The sequence below is a fragment of the Podospora pseudocomata genome, chromosome 6 (assembly GCF_035222375.1).
Source record: "Podospora pseudocomata strain CBS 415.72m chromosome 6, whole genome shotgun sequence".
NCBI classification, from domain to species: Eukaryota; Fungi; Ascomycota; class Sordariomycetes; order Sordariales; family Podosporaceae; genus Podospora; species Podospora pseudocomata.
Window position 1 is genome coordinate 3,456,598 of NC_085890.1, and position 18,824 is coordinate 3,475,421.

General features: G+C 52.0%; 9 protein-coding genes across 9 annotated transcripts; 5 read left to right on the plus strand and 4 right to left on the minus strand.

The window, feature by feature from the left end:
• Window positions 1-49: 49 nt before the first annotated feature.
• Window positions 50-1,381, plus strand: QC762_608800 (uncharacterized protein; the record flags this gene model as incomplete). The annotated part of the gene is made up of 1 exon (XM_062892558.1): window positions 50-1,381. The coding sequence occupies one exon, from the start codon at window positions 50-52 to the stop codon at window positions 1,379-1,381; it is 1,332 nt and encodes a 443-aa protein (XP_062741147.1).
• Window positions 1,382-1,762: 381 nt separating this feature from the next.
• Window positions 1,763-2,479, plus strand: QC762_608810 (uncharacterized protein; the record flags this gene model as incomplete). The annotated part of the gene is made up of 1 exon (XM_062892559.1): window positions 1,763-2,479. One exon carries the CDS (start codon window positions 1,763-1,765, stop codon window positions 2,309-2,311), a length of 549 nt encoding a protein of 182 aa, XP_062741148.1. The 3' UTR covers window positions 2,312-2,479.
• Window positions 2,480-2,585: 106 nt separating this feature from the next.
• On the minus strand, window positions 2,586-3,572 carry QC762_608820 (uncharacterized protein; the record flags this gene model as incomplete). Its single annotated transcript, XM_062892561.1, has 1 exon — window positions 2,586-3,572. One exon carries the CDS (start codon window positions 3,570-3,572, stop codon window positions 2,586-2,588), a length of 987 nt encoding a protein of 328 aa, XP_062741149.1.
• Window positions 3,573-4,284: 712 nt separating this feature from the next.
• Window positions 4,285-5,908, minus strand: QC762_608821 (uncharacterized protein). Its single transcript, XM_062892560.1, has 2 exons — window positions 5,513-5,908; window positions 4,285-5,456 (listed from the first exon to the last, which is right to left on the minus strand). Exons 1-2 carry the CDS (start codon window positions 5,610-5,612, stop codon window positions 4,522-4,524), a joined length of 1,035 nt encoding a protein of 344 aa, XP_062741150.1. The 5' UTR covers window positions 5,613-5,908; the 3' UTR covers window positions 4,285-4,521.
• Window positions 5,909-6,525: 617 nt separating this feature from the next.
• Window positions 6,526-7,630, plus strand: QC762_608823 (uncharacterized protein; the record flags this gene model as incomplete). The annotated part of the gene is made up of 3 exons (XM_062892562.1): window positions 6,526-6,707; window positions 6,797-7,163; window positions 7,225-7,630. The coding sequence occupies 3 exons, from the start codon at window positions 6,526-6,528 to the stop codon at window positions 7,378-7,380; spliced, it is 705 nt and encodes a 234-aa protein (XP_062741151.1). The 3' UTR covers window positions 7,381-7,630.
• QC762_608825 (uncharacterized protein) lies at window positions 7,549-8,553 on the minus strand. The gene is made up of 3 exons (XM_062892563.1): window positions 8,382-8,553; window positions 7,919-8,320; window positions 7,549-7,858 (listed from the first exon to the last, which is right to left on the minus strand). The coding sequence occupies exons 1-3, from the start codon at window positions 8,436-8,438 to the stop codon at window positions 7,703-7,705; spliced, it is 615 nt and encodes a 204-aa protein (XP_062741152.1). The 5' UTR covers window positions 8,439-8,553; the 3' UTR covers window positions 7,549-7,702.
• Window positions 8,554-8,979: 426 nt separating this feature from the next.
• QC762_608830 (uncharacterized protein) lies at window positions 8,980-12,325 on the minus strand. Its single transcript, XM_062892564.1, has 4 exons — window positions 10,519-12,325; window positions 10,416-10,458; window positions 10,226-10,361; window positions 8,980-10,173 (listed from the first exon to the last, which is right to left on the minus strand). The coding sequence occupies exons 1-4, from the start codon at window positions 10,901-10,903 to the stop codon at window positions 9,079-9,081; spliced, it is 1,659 nt and encodes a 552-aa protein (XP_062741153.1). The 5' UTR covers window positions 10,904-12,325; the 3' UTR covers window positions 8,980-9,078.
• On the plus strand, window positions 11,702-12,066 carry QC762_0100310 (uncharacterized protein; the record flags this gene model as incomplete). Its single annotated transcript, XM_062884194.1, has 2 exons — window positions 11,702-11,937; window positions 12,012-12,066. The coding sequence occupies 2 exons, from the start codon at window positions 11,702-11,704 to the stop codon at window positions 12,064-12,066; spliced, it is 291 nt and encodes a 96-aa protein (XP_062741154.1).
• Window positions 12,264-14,973, plus strand: QC762_0100320 (uncharacterized protein; the record flags this gene model as incomplete). The annotated part of the gene is made up of 4 exons (XM_062884195.1): window positions 12,264-12,507; window positions 12,582-13,553; window positions 13,641-14,324; window positions 14,377-14,973. 4 exons carry the CDS (start codon window positions 12,264-12,266, stop codon window positions 14,529-14,531), a joined length of 2,055 nt encoding a protein of 684 aa, XP_062741155.1. The 3' UTR covers window positions 14,532-14,973.
• Between the last annotated feature and the right edge of the window lie 3,851 nt (window positions 14,974-18,824).

Below are 18,824 nucleotides of genomic sequence, written 5' to 3' on the forward strand. Positions count from 1 at the left end.
CCAAACGGCAATCGCAACTCTTTTGGAAACAAGCAGTTCATCTTTAACTATGCTATCCTCGCTGCAACTTGTGCCCCCAGCTGCTGTAATCCACAGCGCAGTCCGGGCAGCAGCTCCTCCACTAACACTGGCTCTCACCAGAGCCCTCACCAGCACAACACGCCGTATTGCGTCACAGGCACCAAGAGCGGTACACAACTCAACCCCCCGCCTTCACCCCCGCCTTGCAAACCCGCCAACCTCGCACCACCCTCCCAAGATTCCCGGCTACCGCCGCCTCAAAACAACCAACACCCTCTCCCCCTTCTTCTCCAGCAACCAACCCCCACTGGGCGACCTCCCTTCCTCCACCTCCTCCTGGCGGCCCCCTCCGCCCTCCTCCCTCGACGAGCGCCCCGTCCTGATCATTGGCGCTGGCTCCATCGGCCGCCGAGTAGCCCTGATATGGGCCTCCAACTCCCGCCCAGTTACCCTCTACGATGTCTCCGATGACGCCCTCAAGTCAGCGACAGAATACCTTACTGATAACCTCGGCGAGTATTGCGCTGCGAGAGGTACCCACCCCGGGCATGTCTACATCACCTCCAATATCCGAGTAGCCACCACCACCGGCCGTCACGAGAGCGCACCTCCGCCATCATGTCCCGCAGAGGAAGCAGAGCTCGAGAGTGGCAGCAAGGGCCCCTGGTTGGCGATTGAGTGCCTCCCCGAGAACCTCAGTCTCAAGGTCGATGTTCTTTCGTTGGCCGAGGGCTATCTACCGCTGGATTGCATCATCTGTTCCAACAGCAGCAGCCTCATGACGTCGGAGATGATCAAGTACGGAGATAATGAACTGCAATATCCGGAGCGGTTGCTGAATACGCACTACTTCATCCCGCCGAGGAATAGGATGGTGGAGGTTATGTCTTCCTCGAAGACCAACCCCAAGATCTTCCCGTTTTTGACGGACCAGATGGAGAATGTGGGATTGAGGCCAATGGTGGTTCCACCTGGGGTGCAGAGCCCGGGGTTCATCTTCAATAGGATCTGGGCGGCGTGCAAGAGGGAGACATTGGAGGTGTTGAGTGAGGGAGTGGCAAGGCCGGAGGATGTCGATGCGTTGTTTAGGGATTTCTTCCATGCGGAGAAAGGTCCGTGTGAGAGGATGGATGAGGTTGGGTTGGATACTGTTTACAAGGTTGGGAAGCATAACCTGGAGAGGAACAGGGATTTGGGGGGTGGAGAGGCGTTGAAGTGGCTGAAGAAGACTTATTTGGATAGGGGAATGAAGGGGGAGAGGGCTGGGGATGGGCTGTATACCAGGGAGGAGAGGGCGGAATTGAAGGTGAAGCATAGGTTGGAGAAGTGGGAGGAGGTTGAGGAGACACAGGGAGCGTGAGGGATGGAGATAATATCAGAAACGGCAAAAAGCATGCTATTGACGATGCCCTTGCCATGAAAGTAGGGGTGATGAAAGAAGACAACGGATCTTTTTTTTTTTCTCGGGTCATCATCTATCCGATTGACTCCCAGATGTACAGATTCAGATTAAAAGTCTTGGAAGGACCCCTCACCAAGAGTAGATCTACTGCAGGCAGCAGCAGGACAACAGCGAATCGCATTAGTCGCATTCATGGTTCTACTGCATGTCATTTGAAAGGCGCGTTGAGCCCTTCGCGTCATGATCGTCGACGCGTATAAATTTCAGGCTGTCTGAGCCACATCGCAACGTGGTTTTGCTAATCATCATCACATCCCCAAGAAGCTCAACAAGTGCATCATGAGTTCCGAATCCAAGACCTTCCCTTTCCCAATTCCGACCTCGATCACGGGAGGTTGCCTCTGCGGCTCGGTCCGCTACCGCGTCACCTTCCCACCTGACCACGACTTCCTCCGCTTCTCACAAACCTGCCAATGCACCCAATGCCGAAAGCAAACGGGTTCCCTCTTCTTTGCTGAGCATGTCATTGCTCCAGCTTCCACCGCCTTCACCTTGACTAATAAAGAGAATCCCACTCTCAAGCATTACAGCACCAGTCCAAAGGCATACAGATGGTTTTGCTCAAACTGTGGCTCGTTTCTCTATTGGCAACCACTCGACAACGAGAAGGATTACATCTGCTTGGCGGTGGGGAGCATCGATCAGGTGTATCTTGCAGGTGGTGAGAATGATGAAGGTGTGCCGAAGGAGGGATATGGGCTGGCGCTTGTGGGTGGGGGAGGCGAGCATCTCTTTTGCCAGAATGAGATCAAGGGCGTGACGGATGATATTCCGCTGTTGGGCAGGAAGAGAGGGACGAGAGTTATGGATGGGGGTGAGTCGGCCTAGAGGGATATCCTTCACTCGGATGCTTGTACAGCAGCCATATTTTATGTAGTGTGATGTTAGGTTCCCTCCATGTTATTCAAACTGGTCAGACACAAAACTGTTGATTATATAAGAGCCATTCATTGCGCTTACTATCAAACTTCTTGCTCTTTCCAAAAATCCTATCCCAATCCTTGCTCTTTCCAAAAAATGACACACCCCCACGAAGACAATGACTCGTTCCTGCCTTATTTTCAACAGGCACCTTCTTCCCTTCATCTTTCCTCTCACATCATCATTGCACTGGCGGAATATCCGACAACCTCTGCCTCCTCCGTGGCTCCGAGCCTTCTGAATGGTCATGATCGTTATCGTACCCATTGCCATACCCGTTGCTGTTATTCTCCGGCTGCGACGTCGCCTCCTCGCACTCCTTCGCGGCATTATACTTTTTGAAAGCAACCTGCACCAACAATCCGACCTCCTTCCTGTCCCTCCCAATCACCCCCACCGACAACAACGCCTCCGTCTGCTCGATCCAGTCCTGCAGCTTTCGAAACTCCGCCACTTGATGCCTCAACCTCTCCGGCAATCCCTGCCCCTTCAACAGCGCCAACACACCCGCGATCACGGTGTTCACCGCCCCCAAAACCGTAATCAGTATCGTGTGCTCACCCGCCGACGGCCCAAGCGCAGTCAACGACGCGCCAACGATGATCTGGAAGAAATGCGAGGCGTATACTATAAGATTCACAAGTCTGGAGATCATCTTCTTGTTGCGCTGGGCGCGCATGGCGGCTGCGTACATGCCCATGGCGGACTTGCGGCCCTCTTCCAGGGAGCGGCAGTCGGTTGAGCCTGGGAGGGTGGAGTTGATGCCGACGGCACGACGGAAGATGACGAGGTTCTCATCGTTTGTACGACGGATGGGGAGGCCGGCGGGTTGGCCCCAGGAAAGGTCGGTGTCGGATTTTAAGACGGTTGGGGTTGATTTCTTGGCGGGGGGATTCTTGGTGAGGCCCCTATTTTGCTCTTCAGGGGGTTGCGATGCTGATAGCGCATTGTTGGGATTTGTTGGTGCTTGGTCGGAGGTGTCTGGCTGTGCCTGGGGATTTGAGCTGGCGCCTTTCAAAGGGTCACTATCTTGTGATGGCAACGGCATCTTTGATGTTGAAGGTGTGTTGTTTTGATGAGGCTGACCCAAAAGTGGGGAGGTCTCGTCGTAGTCTTGTTTATCGTCGTCGTCGACAGGGATCTCAGTGGAGCCACTTGGTTTAGACATCGTCGATGTCTAAAAGGGGTTTAGGTGGTGGGTTTCAATGCTGGGTTGGCTTTATATTACACTGTCTAGTCGGCACGTACACCGAACTCTGTTATTTGTGGCGAAAACGTCAAACTGCAGATTCGATGATGGCTGTTGGTGACAAGAAGGAAGACGCAGGGGCTTTCTGCATGCGACATGGCGCTTTATAGAGTCCGAACGAGGCATTGGGAGAGCAGGCCAGAGGCACAACCATGGCAGGCTGGGAGGATCGACATCTTTCTAGTCTCGGAAATGGCTGGTGTTATCAGGTTCAGCCCTACTTGGTGTTGTGCTAATTAATCTAGTTTGATGCAGCCTAGTGTCACCCGATGACATACGGCCATACAAAAGTCGTCGATAAGAGATTCAGCTACACCTCGGGATCAGAGTCAGGAGGTGTCTGAAAGCCACCCGTGGGAAGGATTCCCGATTTGCAAGTCGGCACGGTTTTTGGCACATGCAACCCTGAGGCGTCGGCAGACACCGTCTGCCGTCTTCGGTGTCCAATCAGCAACTACCACACTGTGTCGCATGCTGACACCTTGGTGTCTCGGGTTGCCCGAACCGATGTCTGAAGGTTTGTGCAACGACGGCTGAGATGGCTATCACAGCACCGCAAGCAGACAACCGCCGTGTTGTGTGTAGCGTCCTTCCTGGTCTGCTCTGACTTCTGGTCCAGGATCGTCATTGATATACACAGTTCACATCTGTAACAACACTATCAAGACGGCATCATTGCATTCAGCAATGCAAGTAGTATAATCCCACCCTCGACTGGTTAGATGGACATTAACCAAGACAATCTCTCTAGCGTATGCTGTTCATAACTTACGCAGACCTCAGCTTGATTTTCTATCCAAACCACACCACCCCAGTGGCATCGAGGCCAAGATGACCCAAAAATATCTTGATAAAGAGACTACGAACCTTAAAGCGCCGCCTTCCTCCCCTTGCTAAACTTCCTCCCCGCCTCTAACACCAATACCGTCTGCTGCGCGACCACCAATAACTCCATGTTCTCATCCGCAATAACCACATCGACATCCATCCTCCCCTTTTCCAACATTTTCGCCGTTGTCCGAATCAAGAACCACCCGTTTCCCCTGTTCGGATCCACCCGTTTCTTGAGCTCAACATCCAATGTCACAGTATTACTAAACGCCTCCGCCTTCATCGCATCCTTGAGCAAATTCCTCACCACCGCCGGCCTGCCCTGGTTTCTTGTGTCTGCACTTTCCCAAGCCACCATCTTGGAGTGTATCCCATGTGGATCATACACACCACCAGTGCGCATTAACATGTCCGACATACTGGGCAGTGCATCCGCCAGGAACGTCAACAGGGTGTTATCCACCCCGCCTTCGTAATCGGGAGAGTACTCCTCGTCGTCATTGTTTGCATAAAGGAATTTATACCACCCGTCATGAACCCCGTTTGTCGTGTGGCCTTGCCGTGGCGCAAGGATGAGCATCCGGTCTGTGAACGGTAAGAACTCCCCTTTTATCCTGCCCATTACCCAATTTGGGTCTTTTTGGTTGGATTCTATTGCTTTGAAATTGGGGAGTGGGTTGGGAGGGGGGAGGAGGGTCCATTCTGAAGGTGAGGAGGGGCCGAGGGGGGTGTTGAAGTTGATGGCTGTGGCGATGGCGAGGATCTTGAAATTGGAGGATTGGGTGAGGGTGGCTTGGAGGGTTGTGCTTGTTGCGCCGGTGCGGAGGGTGGTGATGGTTATGGTGGAGGCTTCGCGGGTGCAAGGGCGGAGGAATTCGAGGTGGAGTTTGAGGATGTCGGGGTGGGGGGTGTGGGCGAGATGGGTGGTGAGGGCGGAATAGATTCCGGCGGCGGTGCAGCCGCCGTGGAGGGCTGGGTGTGATGGTTAGCCTTTTGAGAGGGAAGGATGGGATAAGGAGAAGAAATACTGATACCAAAGGCCCAGTCGGTATGCCAGTCGCAGGTGTAAGTGTTGTCTGGCCCCTGGACTTTTTGAAGGTTGATTTGCTTGTGGAGTGTTTTCGCCATTTTCTGTTATGGCTTTCTTTCTTTTGAGTGATGGAAGAAAGGCCGGTCGGGACTCAAATAGGCTTGTGTTTGTTTTATCACAATTTTTTTTCCCGGGGGGCCACACCACGCTTATATAGGTACTTTGTGAACTTCCGGTGTGCCTTCCCGAATTAGGACACATCTTTCCACACAACGGTCTGTTGGTAGCCTCATGTAACCTTGACCGGCCTGAAGGGTGTAACAGGACATCCCGGCCCAATAACATCCCCACATCAAATCGGTATACAGACTTCACATGGGAAAGACGACTCTGGACCTCAGCCCTAAATTGGCTCGAGGTGGGAGCTCTTTTGGGACAAATGTGGTGATTTGTTTACTTGCGTAGGTAAACCGACCCTTTAAAAGCCCCTGGCGTTTGCCAAGGGATCTGACAACACGGGTAAGGATGTGGGTGGTAAGTGTTTTTGACTTCAATGTCTTTGCAGTGCTGCTTGCTGGCGATTGGAGTATTTAGAAATGAAAAGAAGAAGTAAGATGGTTGCATGCCATTCTTTCTCGTACCTAGCTGAGCAGTGCAGTTGCTGGTGTGCAGGCTGTCCTATTGGCCCGAATACCTGTTTAAAAAGGTATCAACGACGATGAAGCGGAGATTTAAAATGTCAGGAGTCTATTCTCCGTCGTATCAAGTACGAAAACAGAAGTGCTAGAAATATGCGGTCACTCCGGGGCTTTGGGAGATCAGATGGCTGTTGGAAGTCATTTTCCTCACCCACAACGTGACCTGGTAAGGTGATTGAGGGACTGAGAGGGGATGAAGAGGGATTTCACGCTATGTGTGGTGTAATTCGCCGTGGGAGTGAACTTGCATATAGGCACGTGGGCTGAAAGGTAGGCGGGTGCAAGCCCTTTAATTTTGTAAGTACAAACAAGTATGTGCTCCTCCTATCCACTTCTAACCCTCAACCCTCTTGCCGGTTACAGCCTTTCGGCAGCTCTCTATCCATCTGCAATCACCAACCCCCACGGCTTCCGACTTCCATTCAACCCACACCACCAAACAAGTTCTCGAAGGCAGTTCTGCTGTGTAGCACTTTGTTACTCACTTTCAGCGGCGTAAGCAAACGAAGGAGACCCCGATATACGACATGGTAACATGACTAACCTGGTTCTTCACAGACTGCCTGTGCCGGCCGTCCCTTAAGCAACTACACCATCGTCGATGTTCAATGGGACTTACCCATCCAGCCCGGCAACGCTTCCTCTGACACCATCTACGTCAACGGAGCAATCGAGAACGCGATTAATGAAATGGAATACCTCCATCTCGGCCAGAACCAAACCTTCGAAAACTACCTACGAGCCCTTGCTCAAGCCAACACCGCTCAAGATACGGAAGACCCGACGGGGTGGGAATGCGACATCGAGGGTGTCGGATGCCAAACATGGGTTCCAGAAAAAGGTATTACTTACCTCCGTGAAGTCGAGGGCACCCCCAAAAATGGCCCCGGGCCAAACGAGTGTGGGCGTGTTAGCTGCGGGTATGGGGCTGCTATTCATTGGTGCAATGAGGTACGGTGGCTACTTGATACTGGCGTTTGAGATGTCTGAGATACCTAACTGATCGATGTAGAATGGCTTTGAGAAAGAAGTCACCTGGGATGGTATTGCGGATGGGGCGGAGGATTTGAAGGGATTGTGTGGAACACATAGGCGTTGGTCAACGGTGAAGGTCAGGGTTGATTTCAAGGATAATTGGAATGTGGTCGTGGTGGAGAATGATTGCTGAAGGGGGCCCAGGGCAATCTTAAGCCTCGATGCTGGACTAGGGGTTCACAAGTTGGAGTGGAAAGGTTGCTGCGCTGGAGACATATGGGAGTCTCTTGATTATATGTCAGCCTTTTTCACCTCTCTTATAACAGGCATACAACAAAACCGTGAAAGTAAAAAGCTCAAGAACTCGGTATTCCTCATTTCATCACCAGGATGACGCAGCGACGGCCATCATCAAGTCTCTACCTACTACCCCTCCAGCCAAGCTATCCCTTTGAGATATGAAAGCCGACTTTCATGTTCCGGGTGAACCCCAGCCGAATGTTCCCGCCACTTCTCTAGCAAGGATCACGGCGGACGATGACGTTCCATTTGCTCTTGTAGAAAGCCTGACCCTTGACGTCCTTCAACGAACTGCCCGACCTGCAGTTATCAACTATCACCTGGGCTCCGTCGGCAATCTTCCCCCAAGTAATCTCCTTGGCAGCGTTATTCTGTTCAAATTAGCTCTCCACTCATTGAGGGGTAATTGAGTGAACCGGGAAGGGACGTACATCATTGCACCACCAGATAGCAGCATTGTGGCTGCAGCTGACACGACCGCAGTTGCCCGGCCCGGGCCCGTTCTTGGGCTTGGTGCCGCCCTCCAACCCCCGGAGGTAGTCGATGCCCGTAAGAATGTAGGAGATGATGCAAGATGTTCCAAAGTTGCAATCGTAGCTCTCGAGCTCACCTAACGCGGCGCCGACCACGGAGCCGTCAGCCCGCGGTGAAATCTGGCTCTGAAATCTCTCGTTCCAGCCGGGATACAGGGCATCCATCTGGGCAATGGCTTGCTGGACAGTGCCGGTGACGGTGACAGTGCCGTTGCTGGCATCTCCGGGGGTGATGGGCATGTCCCATTGGAGTTCGATGATGGTGTAATTGGTCGCGGGGTCTGCATCTGCACAGGCAAGCTGTGGAGATGTTAGCAAGGCTGTTCGTGTCCTTAAGAAGATCGTGTAGCAGGGGACTAACGCCAGCGAAGCTGAGCAGCAAGCTGCCGCAAAGGAAGGTGATGAGATTTGTCAACATTGTGGGTTGTGGTATGGATGGGCGGCGTGAGTATAGACTGGTTGATGTGAAAAGTGGTTGATGGGAGAGGAAGAGTTATGTGGTAATAGAGGACCTAGCTACCTTATATACCTACCTATCTACTGATATAGATGATTACACCAGGTGCCTTCCAAGCCTTGACCGCCTTGTGGCTACCGAAGAGCAGGATAAGAGCCACATAAAGACGGAGTCGTTCTTGCTGAAGACGAGTCGGGACGAGTTGACGCCTGGATGGGTATAACCAATCATCTTGCCACAAAGACACCATCTCATTTCCCAGGCCTAGGTGGATGACGCTTTTTCGGCAATCAGCCTTCTTTTTACTCGGTCTCGTGCACTGATATATCAGTCTCCTGACTTCTTGAAATTCCGTTAACCAATCAAGCGGTCAGTCTATTCGCTCTGAGTTGCTCTGTGGGCAGCTGGCAACGATCGGAGCGATAGTCAGGTAGCTAAGGAGAGATATCCACTAAACTGCTGCTCTCGCACAGATTGGGCACACATTCTTGTCTACGTACATCTTGTTGATCAATTGTTTCCGACTTCACAGAGAATTCTTTTCATTACGAATTACCATCTATCAACACCTCCTCGTGACTACCGATAATCACACTGGGCATCAAATAATTTCGCTCGCCTTCTTCTCAATATGCGGCTCCGACCCATCATCGCTAGTACAGTAACTCTTCTTGGAGCTTTCCTTGAAAACAGGCACATCAGGAATCTCCTCCTGATCCCTTCGCCCCTTCAACTCCACCGGCTCATCCTCATCCAGCTTCTCCTCCGAGATCATCTTTGGGTTGAACGCCAGTGCTCCCTTGGGGACAAATGTCGCCGCGAACACCAAGACACTGATGATTGTCATCTGCATACCAGCAGTGAACATCAGCCCCTCACGAATGTTACCCCCGTCTGTCCCTCCGGACTCATTGTACACTCGATCTAGATACCGCCCAAGCAAGGTGCCCGAGATGGCGTATGTGACGATATAGAATGAGTACAAGAACGCCATGACGGCGCCGAGGGCTGAGACGTTCTTGTTCTTGGACTCTAGACGAGAGAGGGACGCCTGGATATACGCAGCAAGCGACACATCACCAGCTGCCCAGCCAAACGAGATGGGGGCAAACGTCGCCGCCACGATCCATGCCTGCCCAACATCATCGACCGGTGGCCTCCAGAACGGGATGTACCAGACGATCAACAACATGATGGCGTCCAATCGAAGCCATGGCATGGGTGTCTGGATGTTATTCGTAAGGAGCAACACAGCCAACGCACCCAACAGTTCACCCAAGTTGGAACCGCCGACCATAATCTGCGACCAGGCCGAGTGCCCGAGATAGCGTCTAGCAACCTGGGGTGCGATGCCGTTCTCGAGATATCGATGTGCGTAAAGAGCGACGGCATAGCCTGGGACCAACCAGATGAACTTCCGCGAGGTGAAGAGGATTCTGCCGCCGACCCAGATAGACTCGCCGAACAGAAACAGTCCACGGAATGCCGCCTTCCAGTAGGCCGGCTTCTCGTGTTGGTGGAGGGTCGACTTTCGCCGCTTGAAATCCAGCTCACTGATGAAGAACCAAATGGTGGCGCAAAATGTGAAGCAGACGGGTGTGACAATGAATGCCTTGTTGTTGCCGAGTTGAGGGATAATGACCAGTGCTGTGATAAAGGCACCTGCTGTACCTGTGATTTCGTAGAAGATGTGGACCTGAAGAGGTTTCAGCTTTTGTGTCCAAACAGAGATGGTAGGAGAGGCTAACAATGGAGTCCATCTTTCTCAGCTTTTGCACATGGCCGCCGACGATATCTCTTGGGATGACTCTTCGGATCAGTTCCACCATGCCATAGGCAATACCACTGATACAGTAGACTGGGATCATGGCATCGGTGTTGTAGCTAGCCATTGTCAGTGTGGGCTAGGTCACCGTTGGAAGTCATGTCAAAACTCACTCCCCGTAGTATGACCAGTCATTTTTAGGGTGGTTCTCTCGGTCTGGACATCCTCTAGTCAGTCAACTGTGCTGATTCACGATCTGGAAAACAGAGCACTCACAAGCAGCCGGCATAAAAGTTCCACCCGTCGCAGCGTCGATGATGAGGAGCAACGCCGAGCAAAGTCCAAACACTAACACAGCGCAGGCAAGGACATTCTTGGTCGGGTATCTCTTCACCAATGGACCGATGAGAATGCTACCAATACATTGGCAAGCCTGATTCAACCCCGTCAGAAGACCGACACGCTCGAAGGTTCGGCTTGGCCGTCCACTCTGTATTGATTCGTAGTCGTATCGATTGGTGGCCAACGCCACTACTGAACCGTTGAAGGCCTCGAGCCCGAACTTGTAGATCATAATGCCGGCAATGTAGATGGCGATGTTGCGGCGTTCTTGTGGGGTGAAGGCCCGGAGACCATCTTTGAGATCGGCAACATAGCCCATGATGGCGATATCTGCCGCCGTGCAGCCACTGTCAAAAACAAGAGGATGATTAAAGAGAACAAAGATTTAGTCCATGCAAGGCATGGAACGGGGAAGGGTGCCTCCACGTGGTTATAGTCCAGGATTGGGGGGCAAGAGCAACTTATTTTGCTGCGTGGGGATGCAACCACCCCCAAATCCGATGCCGCAAGCACCCGAGGGGGCGGGCCCCGGCCCCTGGGCTAAACGAAGGGAAGGTAGAGATCGATAGTGGCTCATTTTGTGAGCCTCAAGGGTGCCTGATGCAGGAGCGAGCAGGGGTAGAAAGTCAAGTTACCTTCATGTTTCCACCTCAAAATACCATGTCGTACGTCGTGCGATGATATGCTGACACTCCAGCCGCAGTCCTACATCTTGTCATGACGGCAGAGCAGAGGAGGTGGTTGTGCAGCTGTGTCTGCAGGACGACAGCAGTCTCACACCGACAGAGAGTGTCTCAAATATCAGGATGCCCCAGGTATGTCTGAACAGAATGTGTACCATCCGGGACCGACAGGGTGGTCTGGCATGATGTCTCTGATCCGCTATGATCGCCGTCGCTGCGTCGCAGTCCAGGTTTGCGGTGATTTTGTTGGTGTGTGGCGTGGCGGGCAGGAGGTGAAAAGGGTGGAGGTCGCATCCCGACCCCAATCATCAATGACATGAAGAAAGAGGGTCGCAGTTTGTCAGCGCGTGTGTGGTGTGGATTAATGCCGTGTTTGAAGTGGATGGTCGACGTTGATTTAGAGCCAGACGGTCCAACACGTGGTCTTGGCATCGATGTCGGCCAAGACCACCTCTCATCTCGACACGACCAAAAGAAGAAGCAACGCGCATGGTCTTGTGCAACACCGCGCCAGACCCCGACGTTATAGCGAAGGGTCCACTTTGGTTCTGGTCGAGATAGCAAAAAAAAGCCTGGTTGCGGACCGGGGCGCACAACCACCACCAGAGAGCCGTGGGCCGTTGCGCCTTGCTCATTCGTCATACAAACATCGCCCACGTCTGCCCCACGCGTGTGATGGTAAGTGTGATATTACCCTAATCCGTCCCTCGGAAGTCGTTGTCGGCCGATACTTACATGGAATAGCGCGTGCCGACTTGCTTTTGTTGTCCTCGACGCCCTCATGTCGGGACCATCATGAGCCCTGTTGCATTGCACAGGTGTTCCTTCTTCTGTCTCAGCCAGGTCCCCATTGTCTTGAGCCTCTGAAAGCCGGCTCCCCCACGCTTCCCTTCCCTTGGGACTTCAACTGTCACGAAACTCCAACTTTGCCTCAAATTTGTTTGACATACAATCTTCTCCCGTTGGTTATCACTTTCTCTCCGTGGGCTGGATACCATGACCGCCGATGCTGAGGAGCTCTTGATCCGGCCATTCCGGGATGTCGTTGCAGTCGGGACTGCCGCAGTGACCAATGCCGCTTCTCTCGGTCCACACCGTGCTGACGATGCCGATCGCATGTCAAGGGCCGCACAGGCCCTTGTTCGAGAGGGGGAACGAGCACTTAAGAAGCTGCAGCCAGTCTGGGACGACCAGGTACAAAAGCTGGGGGATATCTTCAAGAGAATGATTACACAACAAGGTATCGTGCGGCCGCTGCTCAACACATCTACTTCTCGCTGTACCATCCAGAAGCTCATCTCAGCCCTTATCTAGCTTCTATCGAGAAACGACGTTTGATCCTAGAGGAGCTCCTCTGGGACTTTGACGATGTCACCCATCCGGATGAGTTTGATATTGAGCGGTACTCAGCTCTTCAAACTGCTACCAAAGCCCTCGCCCTAGACATTGTCGAAACTGCCAAAAGGCTGAAGCCCATCATGGAAACTGCACCAGAGATACCAGAAGGGGGATTCCCACCATTACCACCGCTTCCTACCCACCGCTCCCGACCCTGCTCTACTTTTTCTTCTCGACCAAGGGCTCATTCAAAACAGGAGGCAAACAGCAGCTGTGGTGGACGACATGGCGCCGAGCTAACACCACCGGATTCTCCCAACTGTGCCACCCCAATAGCCCAGTTTCAGGAATTCAACATCGATTCCTCTGTCAAACGCGCCAGTCTCACATCTGACTCCTTTCCTAGTCCTAGCACTGTTCGAACAGCACCTTCTCTTCTTTCCAAGAGCAGCAGTCTGACATCTTCATCCGCCCTCTTAGCCACGCCTGAGTCCGCGTTCAACCAGCCCGAAGCAACACCAAACAAAGTGAACTTCCACGAAGCTGTCATGACGCTCCTTCCACCAGCAGCGTTGGGCACCGGTGATGAGGACGACCTCGAAACCAGTTCTACGACCAGCAAGAGAAGACAAGGGAGCGTCCTGACTGAACACCGAAAGTCCAGCCGGGCTAACCCTCGTTCTGAAGATTGCAATATCGGCTCTGACAGCACATATCACAAGCTAAAGGGACTTTGCAAAGGAGCAGTAAGATTTCGGAAGGACGGCCATTGGGGCAGCATCAAGATGACAACGGAATATGGCGGTGGCGGCGGTGGAGCGGGTGATATGATGAGAGCGTCTGATGCTATCGTGCCACTACAATACGAGGTGACCAAGGTGGCGGGATGTGCTGAGTGCGGGTATGCACACGATCTGGAGGCGGTTGAGTTGGACAAGAGCCGGAAGCGTGAGTACTTTCGTGACCCCTGAGCCCCTGAACATCGTACAAGACCGAGGAATCTGGTCGCTAACCATTATTCTTGACACACAATAGCTGAGGGAATCATCATCTCTGAATCCGGACCTCGATATCGATTACGACTCCTCTTCAAATCGCACCTCGGCAAGGGCGCCTCAGGTGGAAGCGCAGACGATTACTATGCTTGTCTCTGGTGCGTCAGCGCAGCTGTTACAGTCCGGGAAAGCGATGCAACAGTCTTTCGGTCAGCGGATGACCTCCTGCAGCATCTCTCCCGACACCCACAACCATTACCACAGATACCTGGCGTGGCAGTTTGCTATGGACCAAATCCAGGACAAGCGGAGTTCGACCTTCACTTGCCCGACGGCTCCGTCCCAGTGCCCATGCCGGACAACGTCACCAGGTTAGCAACAGCAATCGCAACCAAAGACCACTTCCGACGTCATGGGCGGGGGAAGTTGGAGAAGCCGCCGAAGTACGATGGAGAAATGCTCGAGTTTATGGAAGGGGCGAGGATCATGGGGGTGATGTTTCCTGAGAAGTGGGAGGGGAAGTGGTGTCTAGGGAGACACGATGGGATGTTTGGGGCTTTCCCGTCCAAGGTTATTGAGCTTCGAGCGCCACAAGAAAGTGAGGTTCCAGTGGGCGGGGAGAGCGGCATGAGTGTCTCTACACGGTGGAAATGGACACCTCCCAAGTCCGGGGGTGTGCCTTGGGTAGCGTTTGGGAAGGGGGAGGTGATCACGAATGTTCAATGTAAGTTGAAAGGGTCCATCGGCTTTGAGACATTTCGCTAATGCTTCGACAGGTCTCTATGCGGATTACTGGTGCTGGTATGGGACAAATAGTAAGGGGAAGACAGGGGTGTTTCCGCAGTCCCATGTCGACTTGCAGACTCTGAAAGCGCAAGAGTCAGCTGCGCCAAGACGTCCAAGCAGAGGGTTGAGTTTGTTTGGGAGGTAGGAGATCTCTTCTAGGCGGCAGTCTGTCCTACAATTGACACTGTTACTATTCCCTCATCACCGCATTCGGTATTCAGGGTTCAGTCCCAGGATCGCCGACCAGCATGGCTGTCTCCATGGTAATTTGCCCCAAAAGCTTTTCAAGACTTCGAAGAGCATCTCGAACCTTCCCGTGCTTTTCCCTCTCCACCGGGGACAATGCTTCCTCGTCCTCGCCCTCCAGGAGTTCTATTTGCAACATGGTAAAAACATGCTGAGCGCCAAGAGGCTGGCCATCAGCACACGCATACGCAACTGCCGTTCTGAGAGTATTTTTGATAGCCCGGCCCTAGACAGCACACACCAAGCAAAGAGCGGTCATATACCGGCATCAGTTCGACGCACATTCATATTCAGCTGGCCAAGAATCTGGTAAAACTCTTCGGTCCACGATCCATCCACCGTCAGATGCTTGTTCACCCTAATGAGCTTTTTCCAAATTGCTGCTTGTGCCTCCTCGGTAAGTGGCGGGTATGAAATGGTGACATGGATTCGGCTTTTGAAGGCCTCGTCAAAATCTTGCTTTCGGTTGGTTGTTAGAAATAAGGTGCCTTAACAGTACTCGAGTTTTCTGAGGAAGGCTGGGATGGGTTAGTATTATCAGTCGTGGAGTTAGGCATAGAGTAGACAAGGAGATGTTGATACGTACCAACAACGACTGCATTGCGATCCGTTTCGGCCGAACTTCGCTTGCACAAAAGAACATCGGCCTCGTCCAGAAGGGTTACTGCGTTTCATCGTTTTGAGTCTTTGAATATCACGTCGAGGCACCTTTCAACCTCGGAGACGTTGGTGCTTAGTTCTCCTGCTGAGATGTGGTAGAGAGGACGCTTTAGATAGTCTGCAACGCTTTCTATTTGCGGATGGTGCATGTTAGTGCCAATCATTCTTAACTCTTATGGCAGGGATACGGGTCAATTACCAGCTGTTAATGTCTCCCCCAGTCCCGGCCCTCTGCGTGATATCTCAGTCAATAAATCGAATCCGGTGACAGGAAGCGGCAGACTTACCCGTGAAGTAGAAAGATCAGCCCCTGCCCCTTCCAGAAATCAAGTCATCGAATGTGCTTTTCTGCCCAGACGTCAGGCCTTTAACCAAGCCGTGCACAAGGTTCTTGGCTGTCCTGCTGAGCTGCAGAGACGAATATGCGTCTGTATTCCAGGTTAAATCCTGAAGGTCATCTGCTTTGATCCAATGCCAAACTTTGGTGCTCAGTCCGAATGCTGGGATAAGGGCGGGGAATAGAAGCTCAAATTCCTGGTTGATTACGCTCAGTGTGGCCTCGACGAGCTGTGCCAGTTAATTAAGATTCTGAGGAACAGAGTCAGATAATTTGTCTGTTGAGCCGCCCTCCTCTGCCGCATCGTTTGGATCCAAAGGCCGAAAGTCTAAGAGTTCGCCCACGCCACTCTCAGACTGGCAAGTTCTTTCCTCTTCACATGCATCGCAGCTGGGATCTCGACAGGATTCGGTTCTGTCTTTCAGGTTGGAAGGCATGGCCATTCCTCGCGCCATTGCCCGTTTAGCATGGCCTCGACTACAAGCTGGACCGTTGTCTCGTAAATCGACTAGCTTAGAGGATTTGTTATCAGAGACATCATCCCAGGTCTTGAAGTCTACCATGACCCTCTCGTCAAGCTATCCCGAGATTCATTGTCAGTCTTTGGACTCGCCATGATTGTGAAATACTCAGTGAAGACATGGGGAGACTGGTGTGCTGACATACCTCATAAGAGTCGTACAAAGCGTAGCCGTCTTGGATAGTCAAGTCCTTGCCTACCCACCCAATAGCTTCGTACTTTTGCGTCATGAATGAGTTTAATCCATCGCCGAGCACTCGACGTAGCCTCGCGGCCCGATCCTTCAGCTTGCTTTCGAGCTTTTGGCGGTCTTTATAGTATTTCAGAGGTATTATCGGCAACTCGGAGATGGTCTTCAATGTCCATCCAACCGGGCATATTGTCGACCTTTTCTCGATCATTCCTGGAATATTGCCGTCGGTCCCAATGCAGAGACCGTGTAGCACCCAATAAACCCCATCACGGTGGTCGCCCTCTTGAACCATGCCTCGCACAATCCAGCATTCCTGGATATCCTTTTGGTTCAGGACAGCGATGCTGTTAGCGAAAATATTATCCAGAGCATGTCTGCTGCCACCCTACCTACACTGCAGAACCTGTCGTGATCTTGCACAATGCTTTTCAACAGACCATTGGTGTCGATGAAGTGACGAAGAAGCTTCGCAACCTCGCACACTTCGAGGTCCACATCATCGTTGTTGTCCTCTGCCAGGGCTTGGATTTCGTCGCGGTAGAAGAACAGCTCGGCGAAAGGGGACGGGATTTTCATGGGGAAGGCGTGGAGTTTGGTCGCTTCGTAAAAGTTCTTTGCGATGACCTTTTCCAGCATCTAGCAAAAAGGCCGTGATCGAATCTCTAACTCTGAGCTCATCATTGCGAGTAAGTTTCCATCCCGGATAATGGTACGACGCAGGACCAGTGTGTGGTTCTCATGCTTTTGCTCAGAAACCTTCAGAGGCTTTCGTTTCTTCTCACGATAGCGATCGATGGGGACGATCTGGGTGGTGAAACCGCCATCTGTGTCTGCTTCTCGGCCCTCGGTGATATCCATGAGCCCCATGATTCTTTCCGAGTCATTGTGGTGGTCGGGTGGCTCAAAACGACTCTGTTTGGCAATCAGTATGTGTTGGGTATTTTAACAACCGACCATCTGTTGTAGGAAAGACCTCTGGGTTCTGAGTTGGAACACAAAGCCATGCGAAATCGGCAGAGTAAAAAGATGCTGGCATAATGAAAAATTGACAATTTACAGTTGTGGTTCCTTGTGGAGATCCCACTGGGGAATTGGCTGCTGCCCAGTGATCAGCTAGTGGCATGGTGTCCAGGAAGACACCAGGCAGAAGCCTTTCATAGTCTGCATAGGACATCAGATTATAGCCTGAGTGATACACGTCTTTACGTTGACAAATACATGGCTGTCGTTCTTTCTGGAGTATGCCCGTTTGAGAGAGTTCTTTGCGGATCCGAAGTGTGCGGGTTTAAAGAGCAAAAATGAAAGGTCCGAGACCGATCCATGTTGATTGTGGTCCCAGCTGTGTTTTTCATTTCCTAACTTACCTACATGTTACTTTTGCCAGCCTTAAGCGTCCAACTGGAGTCTACTTTGCAAATGTCGCAGCCAATTAGATCTTGCATCCATCCAAAGACACGATTGACTTCACAATATTCGTGTTGGTGGAAGGTCGACGCGATAGGATGAGTGGCGCAGCAGCGCTAGAAGAAACACCAAAGGATGCTTCTTGAAAAGGCGAAGTTCGAACATCAACAACACTAATGTCATGGACAAATGAAGGGACTGCGATTGTACGCGGGGTGACGCGCCAAGCGGATACGATGAGGTTCTGCTCTCGAAGCGCCCGCACAAGCCCCTCGCATATGATCACCTAGCTTTGGATGGGATGCGCATCGAGATAAGAACAGTTAGGTGTGGCAGATAAGCGCCAAGGTGGGACGAATTCCGAGCTGTTCAACTTCCTGAGCAAGTGAAATGTTGCTGCCGATGAATCGTTGACGAAATATGAAACATTCGTTGTTTCCCTCTCTGTATTTTTGTAATCATGGAGGCTACAGGCAGACACAATCTCTGCTCAGGACTCTGAAGATGGAAGCACATACCTTACCTTACCGGCCCCAATGCCAAACATTGACTCCTGAGTGCGGGCCAGGTGCTCTTTACTGGCCCGCAGCTATCATGGAAGAGCATCCAGACTGTCATTTCCAGGGAAATCCGATACAGATTTCGGATGACATACTGCCAAAAACTGAGGAAGATTTCTCTCCCTATCTTCTACATTCACACCCCTGAGTCTTCCAATAAACCTGAAGCATATAACCGCCGACAGAAAATAGAAATCGAAAATAAAAGGGGCTGTAGAAAATAGAGGTACTTCGGTACATCGAGCTTGCATTTTCAGGCTCTCAGGCGGAATGATGATGAAGCATAGCTCTTTGTATAACTGGACATTTACCACTCCGATCTTCAAAGCCGAAATCAAAATCATATGTGTGCTATCGCAAGGAATGCGTTTTGCTGAGGATTCAGCCGAGAGACTGGATCACGTTTGGATGTCCGTGCACGTTTGCGCTGGACTTGGCTCATCACTGCGGCACAGCCCAGGCAGGACAGCACCTCAACCCTTGGAGACAGCAGCAACAACAACCACCTTTGAGCTGCA

Bases quoted from the DNA above. Each gene is read 5' to 3' on its own strand.
- QC762_608821 (XM_062892560.1), bottom strand. From the start codon at position 5,612: ATGGCGAAAACACTCCACAAGCAAATCAACCTTCAAAAAGTCCAGGGG. The intron at 5,457-5,512 runs GTATTTCTTCTC...CATCACACCCAG, and splicing joins CGACTGGGCCTTTGGTATCA to CCCTCCACGGCGGCTGCACC.
- QC762_608825 (XM_062892563.1), bottom strand. From the start codon at position 8,438: ATGTTGACAAATCTCATCACCTTCCTTTGCGGCAGCTTGCTGCTCAGC. The intron at 8,321-8,381 runs GTTAGTCCCCTG...ACATCTCCACAG, and splicing joins TGCTGCTCAGCTTCGCTGGC to CTTGCCTGTGCAGATGCAGA. The intron at 7,859-7,918 runs GTACGTCCCTTC...TAATTTGAACAG, and splicing joins CTATCTGGTGGTGCAATGAT to AATAACGCTGCCAAGGAGAT.
- QC762_608830 (XM_062892564.1), bottom strand. From the start codon at position 10,903: ATGGGCTATGTTGCCGATCTCAAAGATGGTCTCCGGGCCTTCACCCCA. The intron at 10,459-10,518 runs GTGAGTGCTCTG...GAGGATGTCCAG, and splicing joins AACTTTTATGCCGGCTGCTT to ACCGAGAGAACCACCCTAAA. The intron at 10,174-10,225 runs GTTAGCCTCTCC...AAACCTCTTCAG, and splicing joins TGAGAAAGATGGACTCCATT to GTCCACATCTTCTACGAAAT.